Consider the following 21,208-nt stretch of genomic DNA (forward strand, 5'->3'; position numbering starts at 1 on the left):
TTTTTTTGCGCCTTGGTTATTCCACAAGCTTCTTGCGACCCGGTTGACTATTTTGAATGTAACGCTAGATTGTTCGATGATCACACTTCAGAAGCTTTGCAATTTTAAGAGTGCTGCATCCCTCTGCAAGATATCTCACTATTTTTGACTTTTCTGAGCCTGTCAAGACCTTCTTTTGACCGATTTTGCCAAAGGAAAGGAAGTTGCCTAATAATTATGCACACCTGATATAGGGTGTTGATGTCATTAGACCACACCCCTTCTCATTACAGAGATGCACATCACCTAATATGCTTAATTGGTAGTAGGCTTTCGAGCCTATACAGCTTGGAGTAAGACAACATGCATAAAGAGGATGATGTGGTCAAAATACTCATTTGCCTAATAATTCTGAACTCCCTGTATAGGTGAATACACCTTCAACTTTGTTTATATTCAGTTTGAACCTGCTATGCTAACTCTCATTTACTGCTCAAGTAAACTTCTTATTTCTATAGAATTCCCTAGCACCTCCTATTAGACATTCCCTTAGGCTGCATCACTTAAGGTGCTCTGTAAAACACCAGCCTATATATATATATATATATATATATATATATAAAAGTGGACATGGATTTAAAAATTATTTTAAATTTAGTAAATACTTTGAAATACAGACACCAGACACCAGAAAAACAACAGACACCATGCAACTTAACACAACACCCACAGTGATTCCTTTCAGACTCTCCTGCAACAATGCAAAAAGATTGTTGCTTCGCTAAGAAAGTTGCAGTTGACTTACCTTTAATGAATAGCTGGCATGGATGTTTTTGTTTCTTAAACATTCATTTGATAAAATAGTTGGTGAATTTAATCAATACCTGCCAACAAGATAACAAGATAATCCTGGGTATGAGCTCCTGTCTCCCGTATTCCCTAGGAGGCAAAAATATAGGACTATAAGCACTATGCGTACATGTGGAAATATGGGAAATTGATTACTTTCAATATATTTATTTATGTGTTGAACAAACAGAAATGAGAATTTAATTTTTGTATTATATAATCTGAATGGCTACTATACTGTTTATTAACATATGTTATTCTAAGATATCTTGTCCCTTCATCCTGTATCTATGTAATTAATTACATAGTCCAAATTTCTTGCCAGAATGGGTTGAGCTCCTGTTATAGCCATTGCCCATTAATAAAATAAATACTGGAAACACATAGTAAAGCAGTAAATATATATATTTATATATGAAATATATATATTTTTGTCTACAAGCAAATATTAAACCACAATTTTGAAACTGATTTTGTCTGCAAATGCTCAAATGCTAAGCAACAAGGGTTACTTAATTAGAAAGCATTCTATAAAAAAAAAAAAACATAGGATGTTATACTTGACATTACTTCTACAGTATACATAATATTGTTTAGCCAAGTATATCTTCTCTATGATTGCAGACTAACAGTAAAATAGACTCTGGTAGAGCATCCATAAAAACGATGCCATCTCCACAATTACGTCCTCTTATATATATATATATATATATATATATATATATATACACACACACAAAATATATATATATATATATATATATATATATTTTGTGTGTATATATATATATATATATATATATATATATATATATATATATATATATATATATATATATATATATATATATATATATAAAAGAGGACGTGATTGTGGAGATGGCATCGTTTTTATGGATGTTATGTTTTTGCAAGTAAGCATCCAGTTGTGGTTTAAACATTTGAACAGACTGATAAAACCCACTTCTTCAGGCAGAGAATTCTACATCCTTATTAGTCTTACAGTAAAAAAAAAAACGTTTAATTTGCCTTAGTTTAAATCTCCTTTCTTCTAGTCCAAATGTATGTCCCATGTATAGTTCTGTTTGTTCCAGACAATGGTTTGTATTAGTCCGGTTATATTTGTATAATGCCATCATATCTCTTTTTCTAAACTTAAGATTTGTTAACTTTTCTTCATAACTAAAATGTTTCATTCCTTTCATTCATTTTGTAGCCTGCCTCTGCACTTTTTCTAGTGCCATAATATCCTTCTTTAGCTTTCTCAAGCACAGGTACCCAATATTGCACAGCATATTCAAGGTGTGATCTTACAAGTAAGTTTTAAAGAGGCAAAATTATATCTTGATTCTGAGAACTAATGCCCGTTTTTATACATGACAATACCTTAATGGCTTTAGCCACTGCTGATTGACATTGCCTGGCAAAATCCAAGTAGATCACATCCACTTCCACTCTGGATTATAGAATGCAATTAGGTTAGTTTGACATGACCTATATTTCATAAAACCATGCTGATTATTGCTAATAACAAAGTTCTTCCCAATGAATTCCTGAATATTATCCCTTGATTACCTTTCAAACACTTTCCCAGACACAGAAGTTAAGCTCACAGGTGTATAATTTTCAGGCAAGGATTTTGAACCCTTTTTGAATATAGGAACCACATTTTCCTTCCTCCAATTCTCCAAGGCAATTCCTGAAAGAAAAGAATCTTGCAAGATAAAAAATAGAGGTTTATATATTTCCGCACAGTTCCTTAAGTACTTGTGGGTAATAACCGTCAGGCCCTGGAGCTTTGTTCATATTAACTTTCTTTAGCTGCTGCAGCACCTTGTCTGGAGTCATCCAATCACAATTTGTCTGCATTTTTTTTTTGCAGCAATCATTTGCATATCTCTAGCCAAGTTCTTCCTTAACATATACAGAGATGAAATAGTTATTAAAAATGTCTGCCTTTTCTTCATCTTCATTAACTAACACCCCCATCCTGGTTTTGAGTGCATCTACACATATTTGTTTTTAGAATTTATGTACTTAAACATTTATTTGGGGTTGGTTTTGCTCTCTTTGGCTATCACATTCTCATTTTATAGTTTAGTGAATCAAATCGCTTTTTTGCATGCATTATTGGCTTCCTTATATCTTTTATATGATGCCTCTGATTTGTCCGATTTAAATGCCCTTTTCAAATTTTTCATTTTTTGATGTACCTTCCCACTTAGCCACATCGATTTTTTTTTTTTATATATTTACTACTCAACGGTGCATACTGAGAAAGGTACTTGTATTTGTTTGAAGATATTCAATTTAATCTCCGTGTTTTTTCACTATATAATTTATGCTAGTCAATAATTTGTAAGGCTGCCCTTATCCTATAAAAATTTGTCTTTTTAAAATTATATGTTTTAGTATACCCCATCTGCTTTTTTTTTGTTTTATTATGTCACTATTACTCTTATCTAGTTTTATTTGGTTTTTGATTCTCATCACTTTCTACAAGCATCTCCCTCACAAATTGTGATACAAATTTTTAGCTATCTTCAGGTACCTTTTCTACCCTGTGATCTCAGCCTTGATCCCTTCATCTGATCCTTTTCCTTGTACTTTTGCAAATCTCGTTCTCCTGATCTTATTTTATCTCTGAAGTGCATTTTCAACTTCTTTCAGTTTCCTGGTTGCCATTTAGTTTAATTAAACGTGTGATTGTCACTCCAGTTATATAAAGTATTTTTTTTGCTTAGTCAACTTACCACTTAGCAATGGTTTAATAATTAATACGTCTAAAAGTCATTGCTCTTTTACATAACTTTAATATTTGTGTAGTTTGTGATCACTAGCTACATAAAGAAGTAACTGATTTCAAATAAAAAAATTAAATAATCACTAATAACCACTGCAATAATTGTGCTAAATTCAAAATCCACAATTTTTTATGTTTTGGAATTCAAAAGGTAGACAGAGATTGGAAAGGGGTGGGGCATTCTTAAGAAGGTCTGTCAAAGAAAGACTTACTGGATACATCAATTGAAGTCATATGGTAGATTTGGTATGCATATTGACATTATGTCTTTCATGTATTTCTAATTTAATTATTTTTTTCTCTTTTCCTACCGACTCTTTCCATGACTGCTAATCAAATTAACATTTAAAAAAAAAGGTCTCTTTTTGAAAAATGTCTTAATGATCTTTGTTTATATACTACAGTCTTATATTTTTGTATAAAGATCTTGTAACTTTAATGATTGTTTATAAATCCACTTGATGTAAATGGTGAAGCAAAACTGTTTCTCTGAAACTGCTATGTTTACAGCTGGAGGGTTAATCCTAGATGGACCTGGCACCCAGACCACTTCATTAAGCTGAAGTGGTCTGGGTGCCTATAGTGGTCCTTTAACCCCTTAAGGACACATGACATGTGTGACATGTCATGATTCCCTTTTATTCCAGAAGTTTGGTCCTTAAGGGGTTAAAGCAATCCAATGCGTGTAGGTTTCAAATCATGTGGGGACACTCAAATACAGCTGTCGGTGCACAAATCTTCCACAGAAGGAGGGATTCAGGATTGGTTTCATTTTTATCTTATTCATGTAAATAAAGTATTTTATATTGAATACCGTAGGGACATCTGCTCAATAGATACATACTTTTGTTTTATTATGAATATGCTTTTGAAAGAATTTCCATTGTCTCACACTAACTTAAAACTAAATATGCACATTGCATGTGTCCAGCAAGTGGTACATTTTTTTTTTAATTGTTAGCAGGTTTTGGAGTATCACCTAGGTTGCGTCAGCTCTACAGGGAGTGCAGAATTATTAGGCAAGTTGTATTTTTGAGATTTAATTTTATTATTGAACAACAACCATGTTCTCAATGAACCCAAAAAACTCATTAATATCAAAGCTGAATATTTTTGGAAGTAGTTTTTAGTTTGTTTTTAGTTTTAGCTATTTTAGGGGGATATCTGTGTGTGCAGGTGACTATTACTGTGCATAATTATTAGGCAACTTAACAAAAAACAAATATATACCCATTTCAATTATTTATTTTTACCAGTGAAACCAATATAACATCTCAACATTCACAAATATAAATTTCTGACATTCAAAAACAAAACAAAAACAAATCAGTGACCAATATAGCCACCTTTCTTTGTAAGGACACTCAAAAGCCTGCCATCCATGGATTCTGTCAGTGTTTTGATCTGTTCACCATCAACATTGCGTGCAGAAGCAACCACAGCCTCCCAGACACTGTTCAGAGAGGTGTACTGTTTTCCCTCCTTGTAAATCTCACATTTGATGATGGACCACAGGTTCTCAATGGGGTTCAGATCAGGTGAACAAGGAGGCCATGTCATTAGATTTTCTTCTTTTATACCCTTTCTTGACAGCCACGCTGTGGAGTACTTGGACGCGTGTGATGGAGCATTGTCCTGCATGAAAATCATGTTTTTCTTCAAGGATGCAGACTTCTTCCTGTACCACTGCTTGAAGAAGGTGTCTTCCAGAAACTGGCAGTAGGACTGGGAGTTGAGCTTGACTCCATCCTCAACCCGAAAAGGCCCCACAAGCTCATCTTTGATGATACCAGCCCAAACCAGTACTCCACCTCCACCTTGCTGGCATCTGAGTCAGACTGGAGCTCTCTGCCCTTTACCAATCCAGCCATGGGCCCACCCATCTGGCCCATCAAGACTCACTCTCATTTCATCAGTCCATAAAACCTTAGAAAAATCAGTCTTGAGATATTTCTTGGCCCAGTCTTGACGTTTCAGCTTGTGTGTCTTGTTCAGTGGTGGTCGTCTTTCAGCCTTTCTTACCTTGGCCATGTCTCTGAGTATTGCACACCTTGTGCTTTTGGGCACTCCAGTGATGTTGCAGCTCTGAAATATGGCCAAACTGGTGGCAAGTGGCATCTTGGCAGCTGCACGCTTGACTTTTCTCAGTTCATGGGCAGTTTTTTTGCGCCTTGGTTATTCCACAAGCTTCTTGCGACCCGGTTGACTATTTTGAATGTAACGCTAGATTGTTCGATGATCACACTTCAGAAGCTTTGCAATTTTAAGAGTGCTGCATCCCTCTGCAAGATATCTCACTATTTTTGACTTTTCTGAGCCTGTCAAGACCTTCTTTTGACCGATTTTGCCAAAGGAAAGGAAGTTGCCTAATAATTATGCACACCTGATATAGGGTGTTGATGTCATTAGACCACACCCCTTCTCATTACAGAGATGCACATCACCTAATATGCTTAATTGGTAGTAGGCTTTCGAGCCTATACAGCTTGGAGTAAGACAACATGCATAAAGAGGATGATGTGGTCAAAATACTCATTTGCCTAATAATTCTGAACTCCCTGTATAGGTGAATACACCTTCAACTTTGTTTATATTCAGTTTGAACCTGCTATGCTAACTCTCATTTACTGCTCAAGTAAACTTCTTATTTCTATAGAATTCCCTAGCACCTCCTATTAGACATTCCCTTAGGCTGCATCACTTAAGGTGCTCTGTAAAACACCAGCCTATATATATATATATATATATATATATAAAAGTGGACATGGATTTAAAAATTATTTTAAATTTAGTAAATACTTTGAAATACAGACACCAGACACCAGAAAAACAACAGACACCATGCAACTTAACACAACACCCACAGTGATTCCTTTCAGACTCTCCTGCAACAATGCAAAAAGATTGTTGCTTCGCTAAGAAAGTTGCAGTTGACTTACCTTTAATGAATAGCTGGCATGGATGTTTTTGTTTCTTAAACATTCATTTGATAAAATAGTTGGTGAATTTAATCAATACCTGCCAACAAGATAACAAGATAATCCTGGGTATGAGCTCCTGTCTCCCGTATTCCCTAGGAGGCAAAAATATAGGACTATAAGCACTATGCGTACATGTGGAAATATGGGAAATTGATTACTTTCAATATATTTATTTATGTGTTGAACAAACAGAAATGAGAATTTAATTTTTGTATTATATAATCTGAATGGCTACTATACTGTTTATTAACATATGTTATTCTAAGATATCTTGTCCCTTCATCCTGTATCTATGTAATTAATTACATAGTCCAAATTTCTTGCCAGAATGGGTTGAGCTCCTGTTATAGCCATTGCCCATTAATAAAATAAATACTGGAAACACATAGTAAAGCAGTAAATATATATATTTATATATGAAATATATATATTTTTGTCTACAAGCAAATATTAAACCACAATTTTGAAACTGATTTTGTCTGCAAATGCTCAAATGCTAAGCAACAAGGGTTACTTAATTAGAAAGCATTCTATAAAAAAAAAAAAACATAGGATGTTATACTTGACATTACTTCTACAGTATACATAATATTGTTTAGCCAAGTATATCTTCTCTATGATTGCAGACTAACAGTAAAATAGACTCTGGTAGAGCATCCATAAAAACGATGCCATCTCCACAATTACGTCCTCTTATATATATATATATATATATATATATATATACACACACACAAAATATATATATATATATATATATATATATATATTTTGTGTGTATATATATATATATATATATATATATATATATAAAAGAGGACGTGATTGTGGAGATGGCATCGTTTTTATGGATGCTCTTGCTCTACCAGAGTCTATTCTACTGTTAGTCTGCAATCATAGAGAAGATTTGCTTGGCTAAACAATAATATGAATAGAAGTAATGTCAAGTGTAACAAAGCTGATAAGGTTAAAAAACATCCTTTGGTTGTTTTTCATAGAATGCTTTCTAATTAAGTAACCCTTGTGGCTTAGCATTTGCAGACAAAATCAGTTTAAAAAGTGTGGTTCAATATTTGCTAGTAGACTGAAACAATTCTAATATCAACTAATATTATTTGTCTAGGTGAATGGGCACACATATTGATAAACTATGATAAACTAGTAGTAAAATTATATTGTCCCCACTAGAAAAAAAAAAAGATAAAAGACTGGACTACAATTAAATATTACAGTAAGATATTTATCTGAACAACATTACAAAGTCCAGACCATTAGTTATTCAGACCCATTCTGAAAATTTACAATAGTAATCCAGACCCATAATTATTATTTAGAATACAAATTAGTACATTGCACTATAATAATTTGAAAATAATCCTGTTTTATAAAATCTGTTTTTTGAAACGCATCATTCATTTTCCTTGCTATTACTCCATTTTGACATTCTCTACAAATTAAACTCTCTTGAGTCAATATTTACCGGAGATAGAATTAAAACTGAAGGCTTGGCAGTCAAATGCCAAATCAACTAATTAAATACTATTGTAAATTTTCAGAATTATGCTACATATCTGATTTAATTGTACAATGTATGATGTGCATTGTTAAAATTGACACATTAAAAAATAAGATAAATTACATATTCTGAAATAAAGGGATATGCTGCTATTTAGTAGAATTATATATGTATTCATTATATTTATGATAGCTGATGCTAAGTAGAACACCTGTCTTTAAAAATAATATTTTGCTTCACTCAATAAATATAGATATTTTAATCGTAAAGTACAACTACAAACAAGACAAATTAACCTGACGCCATAATCTACAAACTGACCTACTTTCCTTCTTCTTTTCATAGAACGATTCAATGTATATCTAATGCCGACGCCAAATTTAGACATCTATGGGGAATGTACGATGCAGATCACACACGAAAACATCTATCTATGGGATATTCACAATGCAAAAGTGAAGCTAGTTATGTGGCCTCTAAGTTCATTAAGAAGATATGGCAGGGATTCAACGTGGTTTACCTTTGAATCTGGAAGGTAAGATGTGAATAATACAAAGACTTACATTTTTTATTTCCAAAATATGTAAAACTGTATATTGAATTGCTGCTATTATTTCTCTTCTATTTAATATACCTACAAGTTATAAATGTAATAATTGAACATGAAATATGTTCCTATTGCACACACATTATGTAGCCACTTTATTTAATAAACCTGCTCTTTACGAAAAATAGTGGAAAGTAAATATGGAAAATTGGTAAAGAAGTTTAGTTGTTCAACAAAAGACAACATTATAATGGATAAAATGTCAGATCTAAGCAATTAAGACTATCATATGATTGTAGATGTCAATCCAGGTGATTCAAGAACCTTGGACCCAGCAGATATCTTGGCATTACTGCCTCTATGGTTTTAAAATGATGGTGCAACAACAAAACAATTCAATAAACAGGACTTGCTATAAAAACAATGTAATGCAGATGGGATTATCTGCTTAAAACTTTGAAATAGATGGGATACAGCATCAGAAGATTATATATGCAAAAAAAATCATGAAGTAGGGCTCAGTGGAATTTTGATCTTTAAAAGGAGATAGAGACATGGAGAATCAGTCTCTGATTGGCAAATGCTAGTAAGATTTCTGAAACCATTTTAATTTAAAAGACATTAGAATACCTAGTGGATGCACCCCTAAATGAGCACAATCTGGATGCAATGGTGAAACTATCTGTAAGTTATCTCAGATAAAGGTAAATATTGCCTCCCAGATGGAAACTATTTTCGGACAACTCCACCAAATACATAAGTAAGAGCCATCCATCCCGCATCCTCTCCAGCACTCCTGATAGACATGACTTAATTTGGCACGGGTTAAATGCTAACTAACCAAAATGTTCTTATATAGTTCTAAATGACTCGTACATCCTGAGAACCATCTGTTGTTGGACATAACCTGCCATGTTTCCTCTGAGAAAACTGTTCCTAATTCTGACTCCCATTTTGCCTTTTAAGATATTGGGGTTTACTACCTTTGAATATTACTATAGCAAATTGAGATCATACCTTCTGCTTTAGACAGGATTTTAACCAGTTCTTCAGTCCACCAAACATTTCCAAAATTGAGGCTTAGAAAATAGATGCTATATTTGAAGGAATCTAATTAGATTTTGTGTATAAACCTATTTGCATAAGTGACTGTCTTTCAACACCAGTACTTAAAGTATCCAAAGCTGCAAAGACAGTATCTGAACTACTCTTGAAATATGTGGCATCTAAAAGCTAGTGATGCTTCATAAAACCTGGTCATAGTGATTTATTCGATGTAGAATGTCTGAGAGTCATGTATCTGAAAATGTCTGCATGCATTTTATAGTCAATGTTTAAAAACAAAATGGGGCAAAGATTTGCAAATTGTTTTGAAAGGTTAAATAAAGAGTCTATGTGCTTTGAAAACATGTCATGGGAATGACCTACCATACTATCCCTCAAGTAATAATAACTCAATTTATTTAACTTACAACCATCTGACATTTTTTTGTTTTATGTAAATGGTCTTATTTCTGTAATTTTTGGGCGTGTTAATCAATTTAGCATTTTTAGCTTGGAGATACCAGAGGCATGGGCAATAAACTGACCCTGAAACACTGCTTTATGAAAAAGCCAGAGTACCTCTGTGGAAAGGTGTAGGGTGTTATTTTTCTTGAAGTAAGTCTCCAAGGATAACCTAAGGGATTCATTACTAAAATCTGAGTGCAATCATTGATTGTGTATCTCAAACATTTAGAGGCATACGCCCCAAGCAAAACATTTAAAAGCAAATGGCTATAATCTAAATAAGTTATTACACCCTTATACAAAGATTCAACCTATGGGAGAAAAGTAGAGTTAGTTAAAAAAAAAAATAGTCAGTCTTGCTTTATTTTTTTTTGTGTACATGTGAGTTGAACCAATATTTTCTTGTATGAAGATCTAATGTATACCAGACATCGTGAAGATGATATTTAAGTAATATTTCTAAAATGTTTGATTAATCTCTTTGATTTCTGAAATGTTTGATTTGTCTCTGCACCACCCAGACTCTATGCACTATATTGGAAGAGTTTAAGACAGAATCTTGTAACATTCGGCAATTGCCACATAGAATAAGATTTTGCGCTGGAATTTAACTAACATTTTGTAGATGAATAGTAAATATTGGGGTTGGAAAATTGGTAAGTAAATACATATTGACAATAGTTACCGGAGCGCCATTTGTATTACATGAAATTAAGTCAAATATATCCATTCCATAGGGTCAATTATAATTTTAAGAAAACTTAATCGCAGGGATTTGTGGAAAATAACAGAGGTTCTGTCCTTGTTTGAATAATTAAGAGAGTGATCTACAACAGGGTATAAAAGGTGTTGAAAATACAGGGTTTTATTTCTTGCAAAGTGGGTTATATAGATACATGCGAAATCTGCATGATTTCTGATGGCTTCCTCACAGAGCATTCTGTGCTTATTAGCACAATTTAAACCACAAACATTTAAAGACAATTTTTTAATGCCATCATTCATGAAAACTAAAGGGAATATATTTGTGAGAGCATATTAGATTAGACTTGTTTCTATTATCACTGAATCATAGTCTTGCACATTTTGTCTTCAGGGTGCTTTGTGAGCTTGATAGTATTTAATAGTATTTGTTTTATAATACCCTATGGGGAAGAACAAATATACTTAGATTTTGAACGAACTGTTTACGGATGTCTGTGCTTTTCCTGTTATATGGTGGCAGTACAGGAGGGATGTTCCTTCCCTAGGGAAAAGTCTGTGAAAATATAAAAGACAAAAGGTACCCCCCCCTCCAGGTATAAGACTCCCAAGTACCTCGGTTCTTCCTGATGGGGATGGAAGAGTCATGGTGAGACACACAGGATGATGACAGGGGGATCAGGTCTGAGAGATCCCCGGGCAGCAGGCTGTGTGGCCAGGGTAAGTTGCAGAGAGTTAATTTCCGGCAAACATGAAATGGCGGAAGTTGGACGCATGCACACAGCAGAGGAACACATGCCCAGGAAGACATGCGTTCCACCAAAGTTCCAGACCGCGTTACTGCGCATGCGCGGAATAAAATTAAAAAAATGTGGTGCCACGTCCTGAAAATAAGGTATTTAAGCTGTGCAGATCCTTATTTCAACACTGGATGTTGTTTAATAAGGATCCCCTGTGTCACCAGCACCCCCACATGGGTCAGAGGTTTTTGCCGTGAGATAAATTTGGTTCTACTTTAAAAATCTCTATGAACTCTTTCAAATAATTTTTTTCTGAAAGGTATAAATTCAGAGCAAATGGAAAAGGACAACATTCAAACTTAAGAACGCTGCCTGTAAGTCCAGGCATTTGACTTGCAGTGAATGCTCCATGCCTCTTCCAGACGTCTGCAAGAAAACAAAATCTGCAATCGATGTTCCTCCTTAATGCAAGAGAAGTCTAAGCAAATGTAAATGAATAAAAAATTTTGTCCTCGTTTTAAGATAACCTTTCACAAACATTTAAGGCTTTTAAAGAATCTGTAAAAGCCAATATTTCAGCACCTGTACAGGTCCAGAAAAACGCCAAAAAAGAAGATCTTCCTCTGAGCCATCACCAGGAGAATGTTCAGCCTCCTTAAATGAATCCAATAGTTCAACTGATTTGGAAGTTAGTTTTCCACAAGATGAAATTCATAGATTTATGAGAGAAGTATCTTCAACTCTGCAGGATGACGACACAAAAAAATGGCTTTACAGTTCAACTTATACAAGTGGAGCTCATGCAGAGAGAATGGAAGAACCTGAAAAAAGAGCCTTCATAGCTAGGCACTTTAAAGATATGTATAGGCTTCAGGGATAAGACAGATGGGAGGATTAACCTACTATCGATGTTCAGGTTATGCAACTATTCAAAAAGACCACTATCCCTATTGGTGGTGTGGCAGGATTAAAGGAGCCTATGGATAAGAGGGCAGAGAATTCTTGCAAACATGCTTACCAAGTGGCTGGTTTTCTTCCTGTATTCTTTTCCTTATAGCCTCACAAATTTCCTAACTTTGATGCAGCAATAAGATTCCCCACCACCTTCTTGTTGATATCACAGCCAGTGCTATGTCCACAAGCATCTGTGGCTGTGAATGAAGGAATGAAGAACTCTTCGTGCACCTTCTCACTAATTTTTCCATTCCCCTTGCTGTGTAAAGAGCCAGCTAATGAAAAGGGCAAAGAGTCTCAATTCTACCATACCAGCACACATACACCTGTAACTGGACTGAGTTTTAATATTATCTATTATCATTATGTGTTATATTGCATTATAATACAAATTATCTTTATTAGATTTGTAATGTTTGTTGCACATTACTCACTTGCACGCTTATTTGTGCATCACCTTTCTGGAGAACGCAGGGAAATTTCAGTTTTAGGAGGACATTCTAGCCCATTTTCATATACCCTATCTTACATTACTGGGGAAAGGGAGAAAAACCAAATGGTCTGCTGAGTCTTTTTGCTAATTATTATTGTTATTATTTAATACCTACACATTCCGGTTGTGGTTATATGAAGGGCTGTTATGAGGGTCTTTGTGACTTTCAAGGGGTCTTGGCACCACCTGAATATTTTTATTTTCCAAGTTAACTATTAAGGAGCTTTACTTAAAAGCACAGGTTGGCGAGCCTTTATAGGGCATCATCAGTGATGAAACTTGCATTGGTGATATCCATAATGGGCTGGCCTGACATACAGCCTTCCAACCAGGACAGTGCTCAGAGCACTGCTGAAGCACACTCTGCAGGGTTCTAGAGCTTGCCGCACAGCTCAAGCACATCTAATGACGTGTTCCTGCTGTGCTGCATTAGGATTTGGATTTTAAGTAGGATTCTTAACAGTCCACAAATTGGGACTGTTAAGAGCCATGCTTAAAATTCAATCAGCAAACATGAGCTGTCAGACTCAGTTCAAGATGTTTTAACTGGCTATTGACAAATAGTAGAGAGATGATTGTAACACTTAAAACATAGAAAACCAAGAGACTCATGCTGCTCATAGATCATCAAAACTTGCATTCTCAAGTTGCACTGACATTATTATTTTCCTGTGGGCTCCATTCTTTACCTACCACAATTCCAGAGTTGTCGTGTCTTTAGTCATCAACAGCAATAATTCAAGAATTGAATGCTGGTTCTACAGAGGAACAACTTGTGTATAGTGGAAACGTTTTTAAATGCTAAAAAAACTCAGTTGGCGGGGGATAAGAAAAAATAAAAATCATCTACATGTTTTGTGTGTTCCTGGACACAAAATCATAGTTAAAGACACATATCTTATGATGACAAAACCTTTTTAAAGGTAGATTATATTTAATCTATTTATTTTTTTACAACTAACGGTATGATGTGTGGGGAGGGAACATGGCTTTATGAAATATTTATGAAAACAATTCTCATAAGAATTTACCAATGCAAATGGAAAATTACCAAAACACCTAAAAAAAAAAAGAAAAATAATAATGAACCAGACTACTAACCGTCCTCTTCCTACATATCCCACAATGCTTCAAAAATGTAAGAAAAACTATTACATACCAAGTACTTACATCATAAAATCATAAAATCAAGAAAATCATGTATGTAGAATGATACAGGCATAATAAGAATAGTATATACAAAAAAATATAGCAAGCACTCAACTGTTAAGGGTTAATTGCAGGGTGCTAAATGTGTGAAAGTGACCTGTGTCTGCTACAGGTTATCAAATACCCTAAAATGAACCCACAGCACACAAGCTTTGCACAAAACATTTTATTCACATGATGCATTAATAGACATATATAAGTATTAATTGAAAGTATGCCGAATATTCACTATAAAACTAACCACATATCTTAGGCAAACAAGTGCTCAATGCATAAACCCAATGAAACAACAGGTATACTGACCCAAACTGAAGACCAGAACACCCCAATGTTTTTACAAACAGCAGATATAGCTTCACTTTGGAAAAGTGTATGGTATATATATAAGGGACGTTTTTTTATTCTTTTACTATTTAAGGATATTTGTTACTCATTTATAATTTCAGACTAAATGGATATGTATGATTGGTTTTATGTGGATTTCTCAAGTACATAAAAATGGTTACTTTTATTTTTAAGGTACGATTCAATTTAGTATTAAGATTCTATTATTCTGTTTTTAAGATTCTGTTCCTGCTTTTCCTTTTGTCTGATATATATTTAACAGTTTGCTGTATGTAGACAAAACTACATACTTTGGTTTCCAAAATTTATTTTTCTGTGTTTGGTAGATAAATCTTCACCGACCACCCCCTGGCTCATTAAGTTCCAAGAAAACCGCAGGAATTAGTGCTCTCCCTCTGTGGCCGTCTGTGGCCGCCATGCGTATAACCGAACAACGCGTACTGGAGAAAACATCGGCCATTTTGTCGCACAAAAAGAGGCAGCGGGAATTGGTCGTAGAGTGTCTGGAACTCCAAGTCGACCCCGCGAACACCGGTGAACTTCGCGAACGCCTGCTTCTTTTCAGAGACAAGCCAGGAGAGCGCTGTTCGGTAGGTTTGTTCCCACGAACAAGGCGAACAAACACTACCTATGAGCCAGTGGAACCGTTTGTTGTTTTGTTCGGTTTGGAACTTCCAAAATTGACCGACCACTACCACAGAAACTATGGAACTATTTCGGGGAGGCGCCTCATGAGCGGTCAGTTAAAACTTTACCCCAGTGGCGATTCGGCTGTGTTTGTGGGATCTGAGCGCTATTAGGACAACTTGGGCACTCAGATCCAGGCTATCCGGGGATATGACATTTATAGGGGTTCCTATATGTTTTGTATGTATTATTATGTATTTTTAATATTTTGTATTTTATGCACAGTCAGGATGACTTAGAATTTTGTGCTTGTGTTGTGGGAGTTTTTATGGGCGTATACACTGTACTCCTGAATAACATAAAAGCGAATGTGGCCTGAATACATTTATTCCTGTTGTACCCTCGCTCTTTTTTACGCTGATGTTTGGTCATGAGACTAACGAAGCGCTGGATTTACTTTCATACTGCACTATGATTCTTATTAAAGTACGAACAAGCGCTCTGTAACTGCGGGTTATAATCATTAGCAGTGACTACCTAGCAGTTCGGGAGCATACGAACGGGTATACGAAATACCAGCATTCCTTAAGGTATGCATGTGAAAATAACTGCTTGTAATTCATCGTGTTTAAATCTGTGAGTATGGTGAGTTTATACAGCTGTGTAGATGTCTACCTGGTTACACTTAATGATAGAAATGGGTAATGGGGGGTTTAAGGTTAGAGAGGGGTTAATGTCAAAGTTAAATTACAGAGGACATTTAGTGCTTGAAGTGTTTCTGTAAAGAACAGAAAGTATTATGTGCTGAATATCAGAATGCCTTCTGAATACTTTAATTACACCTGGAAAGTCTGTTTTGAATGACAATGTATTTGTATAAAATGCTTCCTAAGTCATCAACTTACCATTAGAAAAACACTATAGTGCCAGGAAAACAAACTCATTTTTCTGGCACTATAGGGTCTTTAGGTCCCCTCCACCCTCATGGCCCATTTCCCGCCCGGCTGAAGGGGTTAAACACTTACCTTTTTCCAGCGCCGGGCTCCCTCTGCGCTGGGGAACTCCCCTCCCTGTCCCGACGTCAGCTTTGAATACGCATGCGCAGTAAGAGCGGCGCGCGGATTCCAACAGTCCATAGGAAAGCATTTCTCAATGCTTTCCTATGGCCGCCAGTATCTTCTCACTGTGATTTTCACAGTGAGATGCGCGGAAGCGCCTCTAGCGGCTGTCAGGGAGACAGCCACTAGAGGCTGGATTAACCCTATTGTAAACATTTCAGTTTCTATGAAATGGCTATGTTTACAGCTGCAGGGTTAACGCTAGATGGACCTGGCACCCAGACCACTTCATTGAGTTGAAGTGGTCTGGGTGCCTATAGTGTTCCTTTAATGATCCATCATTTAATTATTACTTTGTTCTGTTAAGGTGATTGTTTTGTTTTGTTTAGGAAAAGTCTCAGAATACACTACTGTCACTCACAGAGTTAAAGAATATAGATGATAAATGATAGAAATATAAACTTGTTTCAGATCAATGCTTTTATACCTGAAGATTTATAGTTCAGGTTTAAGGAGGAGGAGAAAAGTGACTGAGGATCCGTGGGACAGTTTGATTTGAGTGTAAAATATTGCTTTCTGACTGAACTGCTGTGTCCTTCTTTTATATTATATTCTGATTTCTCTTGTTCTTTTCTTGCAGGTCATTTCTCATTTTATGTCTATTTTTTATTTTATTTCCAATCTTGTCTGCTTTTCTTTCAGTTTCTCAATGAGATTGAATGCAGTAAAGATTTAGCATTGTGTTCTATGTTAATATATTTTAACACCTACTAAAGTAAGTTATAATGGAGGTGTGGATGAGCAATAAACCCTCTTTACAACACAAGTAACAAACAAAATGAAACATACAACTCTATTCTCAAAATAAAATGTTTTCTTTTGGTTTTTCTTTACAGTGGAAACAAAAGTTCTGTTTTAATCTTTTGACTTTTGTAATTTGGTTCTCAATCCACCAATTTACTGTTTAGTAAATACTTGCCCTATTATATTTCCCAATGTCTGTATTTGCTTATTGTAAAAAGGAGATAAAACATTTTATAAAAAAATATATTTGTTTAATAATTCTTAGAGGGAAATTATAGAGACCAGTTAGTGATTTCATTTCATTTTAATTTACGGAAATAAAATAATATTTTGCTGTCTTTCAAAATTATCTGTCACATCAGGTCTTTTTACATCCAGGCAGTCCCAATGAAGTCAGGACCTCATTTTCTTAAAACTATTGTTATCTGGCTATTTTCTAAGAATAATGGTGGTTATTTACTAAACCAAAAATGCTGAAGATTTCTGACAAGAAAACTGCCTTTTTGGCCAGAATGGCTGAGTTGGAAAATATTTGAGCTACAAGATTTTAACAATTCTGCAATTTCTTTAGGTGAAATTTCCATTAACTTTTTAGTTCATCATGATTCACAGTTTATTAATAAGTTCCTCGTGTATGTAAAGGGGAGAAGCTTGGTCAAGTGATTATTCAAAACCAATTTTACTAACTTAGGTGCAAATGTTAAAGGAGGAGAGCTATAATCATCATAATCACTACAGTCAACTATAATTATGGTGCCTTGCATCCTCTGGGACCATCATCAACACTTTTAGGTGTCAAACCATTTTTGAATGGTTGCCTCTTACCTTGGTCCTTCTGACACTTCTAGCTTGATCCTTCCTCACAGATATCACTCAAGCTGAAGTTCCCATTATGCTTTATAAATATCAGTTTTAAATGAGATGTGTTCAGCTGACACTTGTAAGTGTCACACTGTTTGAAAATAAATTGACTCTTAACAATAAGGTGGAATTCTGTAAAACATAACCACCATAGCAGTAGAAGTGGTTATGGTGTTTATAGTTTCTTTAACCCCTTAAGAACACATGACATGTGTGACATGTCATGATTCCCTTTTATTCCAGAAGTTTGTTCCTTAAGGGGTTAAAAAAGTATTGTGTCAAGACAGAATATAGAGGGTTGCTGTGAGAGTTTTAGCTTTCATGGCTTTTATTAGAGAACATTGTTCTTTGGAAAATGTCAGAGGTGAAAGAGGTTAATGAAAATGCTGTCCAACACTTTTTATTTAAAGAAGAACATTTTTGATCACTGAACCACATTCATGTAAAACATAATAATGTTGTAGTAATGTCTTGATTTAACTGCTTGTAATTATTTTTCATTACCATTTAAAGAAATGTTGATCACCGTGGGTGCCCATGAAGTACTAGAAAAATTGTAATCTAGAATATCTTGCTGAATGTATTGTCGTGATTTAATTTCACATTTACACTTTTCCAACCATACTTCTTATATATTAGGAACACAATAAATTGGAGAATATTCCAGGAAAATATAAAATTGGCAGCTTTGTAAAGAGCTGTATTAAAGAAAGTGTAAACTATAATGTATAAACTGATGAATTGCAAATGAAAGTTAGATGTAAAATTAACATTATCCGAGCCATTATTTCGGTTCATGACTGAGCAATAAGCTGATGCAGATATTTTTTTTTTCACATTGTAATGCTCTGTAAGAAAACAACAACCCTTAGTTAATTTAGGCCAATGCATGAGCCACAATTAGGAATGTTGGATAATGAAATGCAAATTATCTAATTTACATTCCATTACTCAAATTTCTTGGCTATTGAAGAGGGACTGCCACATTATGTGATTATATGTGTGAGACATGAATTAGCTGGTGAGTGTTATTCGTAACAAATGTATGTATATATATATATGACCTAGTTTTTCTTATCATATTTTACTTATGGATGGCATTTAGCAGGGCTATTTTATAGTTCTATTGATCAGAAACAACACTGATTGTTTCCTGTTGTAGTTAATATACTGCGATTTACTACAGTTTACAAATGCATTGAATCTTATCTGTACTCAATGCACAGAAGCATTTTAATTACATGCTTGATTTTTTTTTATGACACTGCCATTTGGGCAGCACTATAAATTTATATGTTAAGGTCTTGTGTTATTTGTAAATGGTGCCAACATATAATTTAGTTTTATTAGTTTCGTTGACATATGCAACAACAATCGAACTTAGTATGAAAATTAATTACTTTTTTCGATTTTAGTTCTTCTGTTTATTTACGTATTGTTCAATTGATACCCTTTTAGCTTTTATTTGTATATCTCATCATGTTCTCTGATATTGTCTCTTGGAATTTATTTATTTATTTTTTCATTATCCCCATTTACATAGCGCCAACAGATTCCGTAGCGCTGTACAATATTGTGAGAGGGGGATTTAACTATAAATAGGACAATGACAAGAAAACTTATAGGAATGATAGGTTGAAGAGGACCCTGCTCAGACGAGCTTACAGGCTATAGGAGGTGGGGTGTAGGACAATAGGACAGGAAATAGCAATCAAATAAGGTGGGAGTGAAGCAGAGTTGGAGGAGAGAGTAGAGTGCTGCCCTTTAGAAGAGAGCAAGAGACAGGTATTTGAGGTAGAGGTAACTCGGGGAGGCCATAAGCTTTCCTAAAGAGATGGGTTTTAAGATACTTTTTAAATGATTGAAGACTAGGGGAGAGTCTGATGGCGGTAGGCAGGCTATTCCATAGGAAGGGAATAACGTTTGTGTTAAAGAGACCCAGTACATTATTGGAGGGTACAGAGTCTTGGATACATTTTGAGACCTATGCATCTTAACTAGAGCTCTAATGGATCAGAGCAGTTAAGCAAATTTTGTTATGCATTTATTCAACCATAATTCTCTTCATTCTCATTTAGTGCAACCACACATATTATTTTTAAAGAACAAATAGGGTTTATGTGTGATATGACAAATATTAGCAATGATTTATTATGAAAAAAATAAGAAAAACCCTTTTCACAATATTGCCTATAATAAAGTGTACATCGGTAAGCTGAAGAAAAATGCTTCAAAATAAATTAATTTATTTGTCATAATTTACAGTACATCATATCTGTAGGATTTCAATCAATTTTGGTAGTTTAGGGTCTCAAATCCCTGGATAACTTATAGTCGTCTGTAAGTAGGTAAAATGGGGACTGCTTATATGTATAGTATAGAAAGATAAAGCCAAGACATTGGCATAAGGTCAAAAGCAGTGTATAAATAAGTAGACAGGGATATAGGGTGCCTGGCAGTGGTTATGGTAGCACAGGGAGCAGAAAGACTGTTGTCACTGATACAGGCAACTACATCAAAGGGGTATACACAGAGTAAAGAGAGTCCTATAGTGGAGTCATGCAGAGCACATTCACAGGTCCCTTAAGTGTACAAATATTGGAGATATCTAGAGATTCCTCAAGTATTGTATATTGCCTATTAGGGCATATAGTGTACACAGATAGGAGGGTATCTCTCAAAAATGGGGGTGCTGCTGCTTGAAAAAAAAAACAGTAAAGAGCCTTGCTGTTCATAAGTTTAAGCAGACTGTGATTGTCTATTGTTGTGACTTAGATGATGATCAGATCACATTTTATGACCAATTTGTGCAGAAATCCATATCATTCCAAATGGTTCACATACTTTTTCTTGCAACTGTATAAGTCCTATTTTATTGTTTTTGCTGCTGATCCAATATCCTGGTTCCTGCTATATCCCAGGTGGGGATTATACTACCAAAGCTATACATACTAGAGCAAGTTACTGCTCAAAAATTGTAAATAGGATACCTCTTGTTTTCTTTTTATTATATTTATATGTACCTAATACACCATTGGAGTATCTCTCTTTTTTTCTGTTGGAGCACTATTAGATACACTTCTAAACAGATCTTCACATATCCTGAGACGGGGATTGTACCAGCCAAGCGCAATACAGCGGAGCTCTTAGCAGCTCATAAAAGTGTGAATTTAACACCTATATTGTTTTAAAACACTCTCACACAGATCTGACATATTGCACTATTATCTG

General features: G+C 34.8%; 1 protein-coding gene across 1 annotated transcript in view; it reads left to right on the plus strand.

Annotated features, from left to right (window-relative positions):
• Positions 1 to 21,208, plus strand: part of DOK6 (docking protein 6) — a 520,118-nt gene that overhangs the window by 409,228 nt on the left and 89,682 nt on the right. The window contains exon 5 of the mRNA XM_063453051.1: positions 8,474 to 8,663. Coding sequence (XP_063309121.1) covers positions 8,474 to 8,663 — 190 coding nt within the window. The remainder of the gene's footprint in view (positions 1 to 8,473; positions 8,664 to 21,208) is intronic.

This window comes from Pelobates fuscus, chromosome 4 (genome assembly GCF_036172605.1).
Source record: "Pelobates fuscus isolate aPelFus1 chromosome 4, aPelFus1.pri, whole genome shotgun sequence".
NCBI lineage: Eukaryota > Metazoa > Chordata > Amphibia > Anura > Pelobatidae > Pelobates > Pelobates fuscus.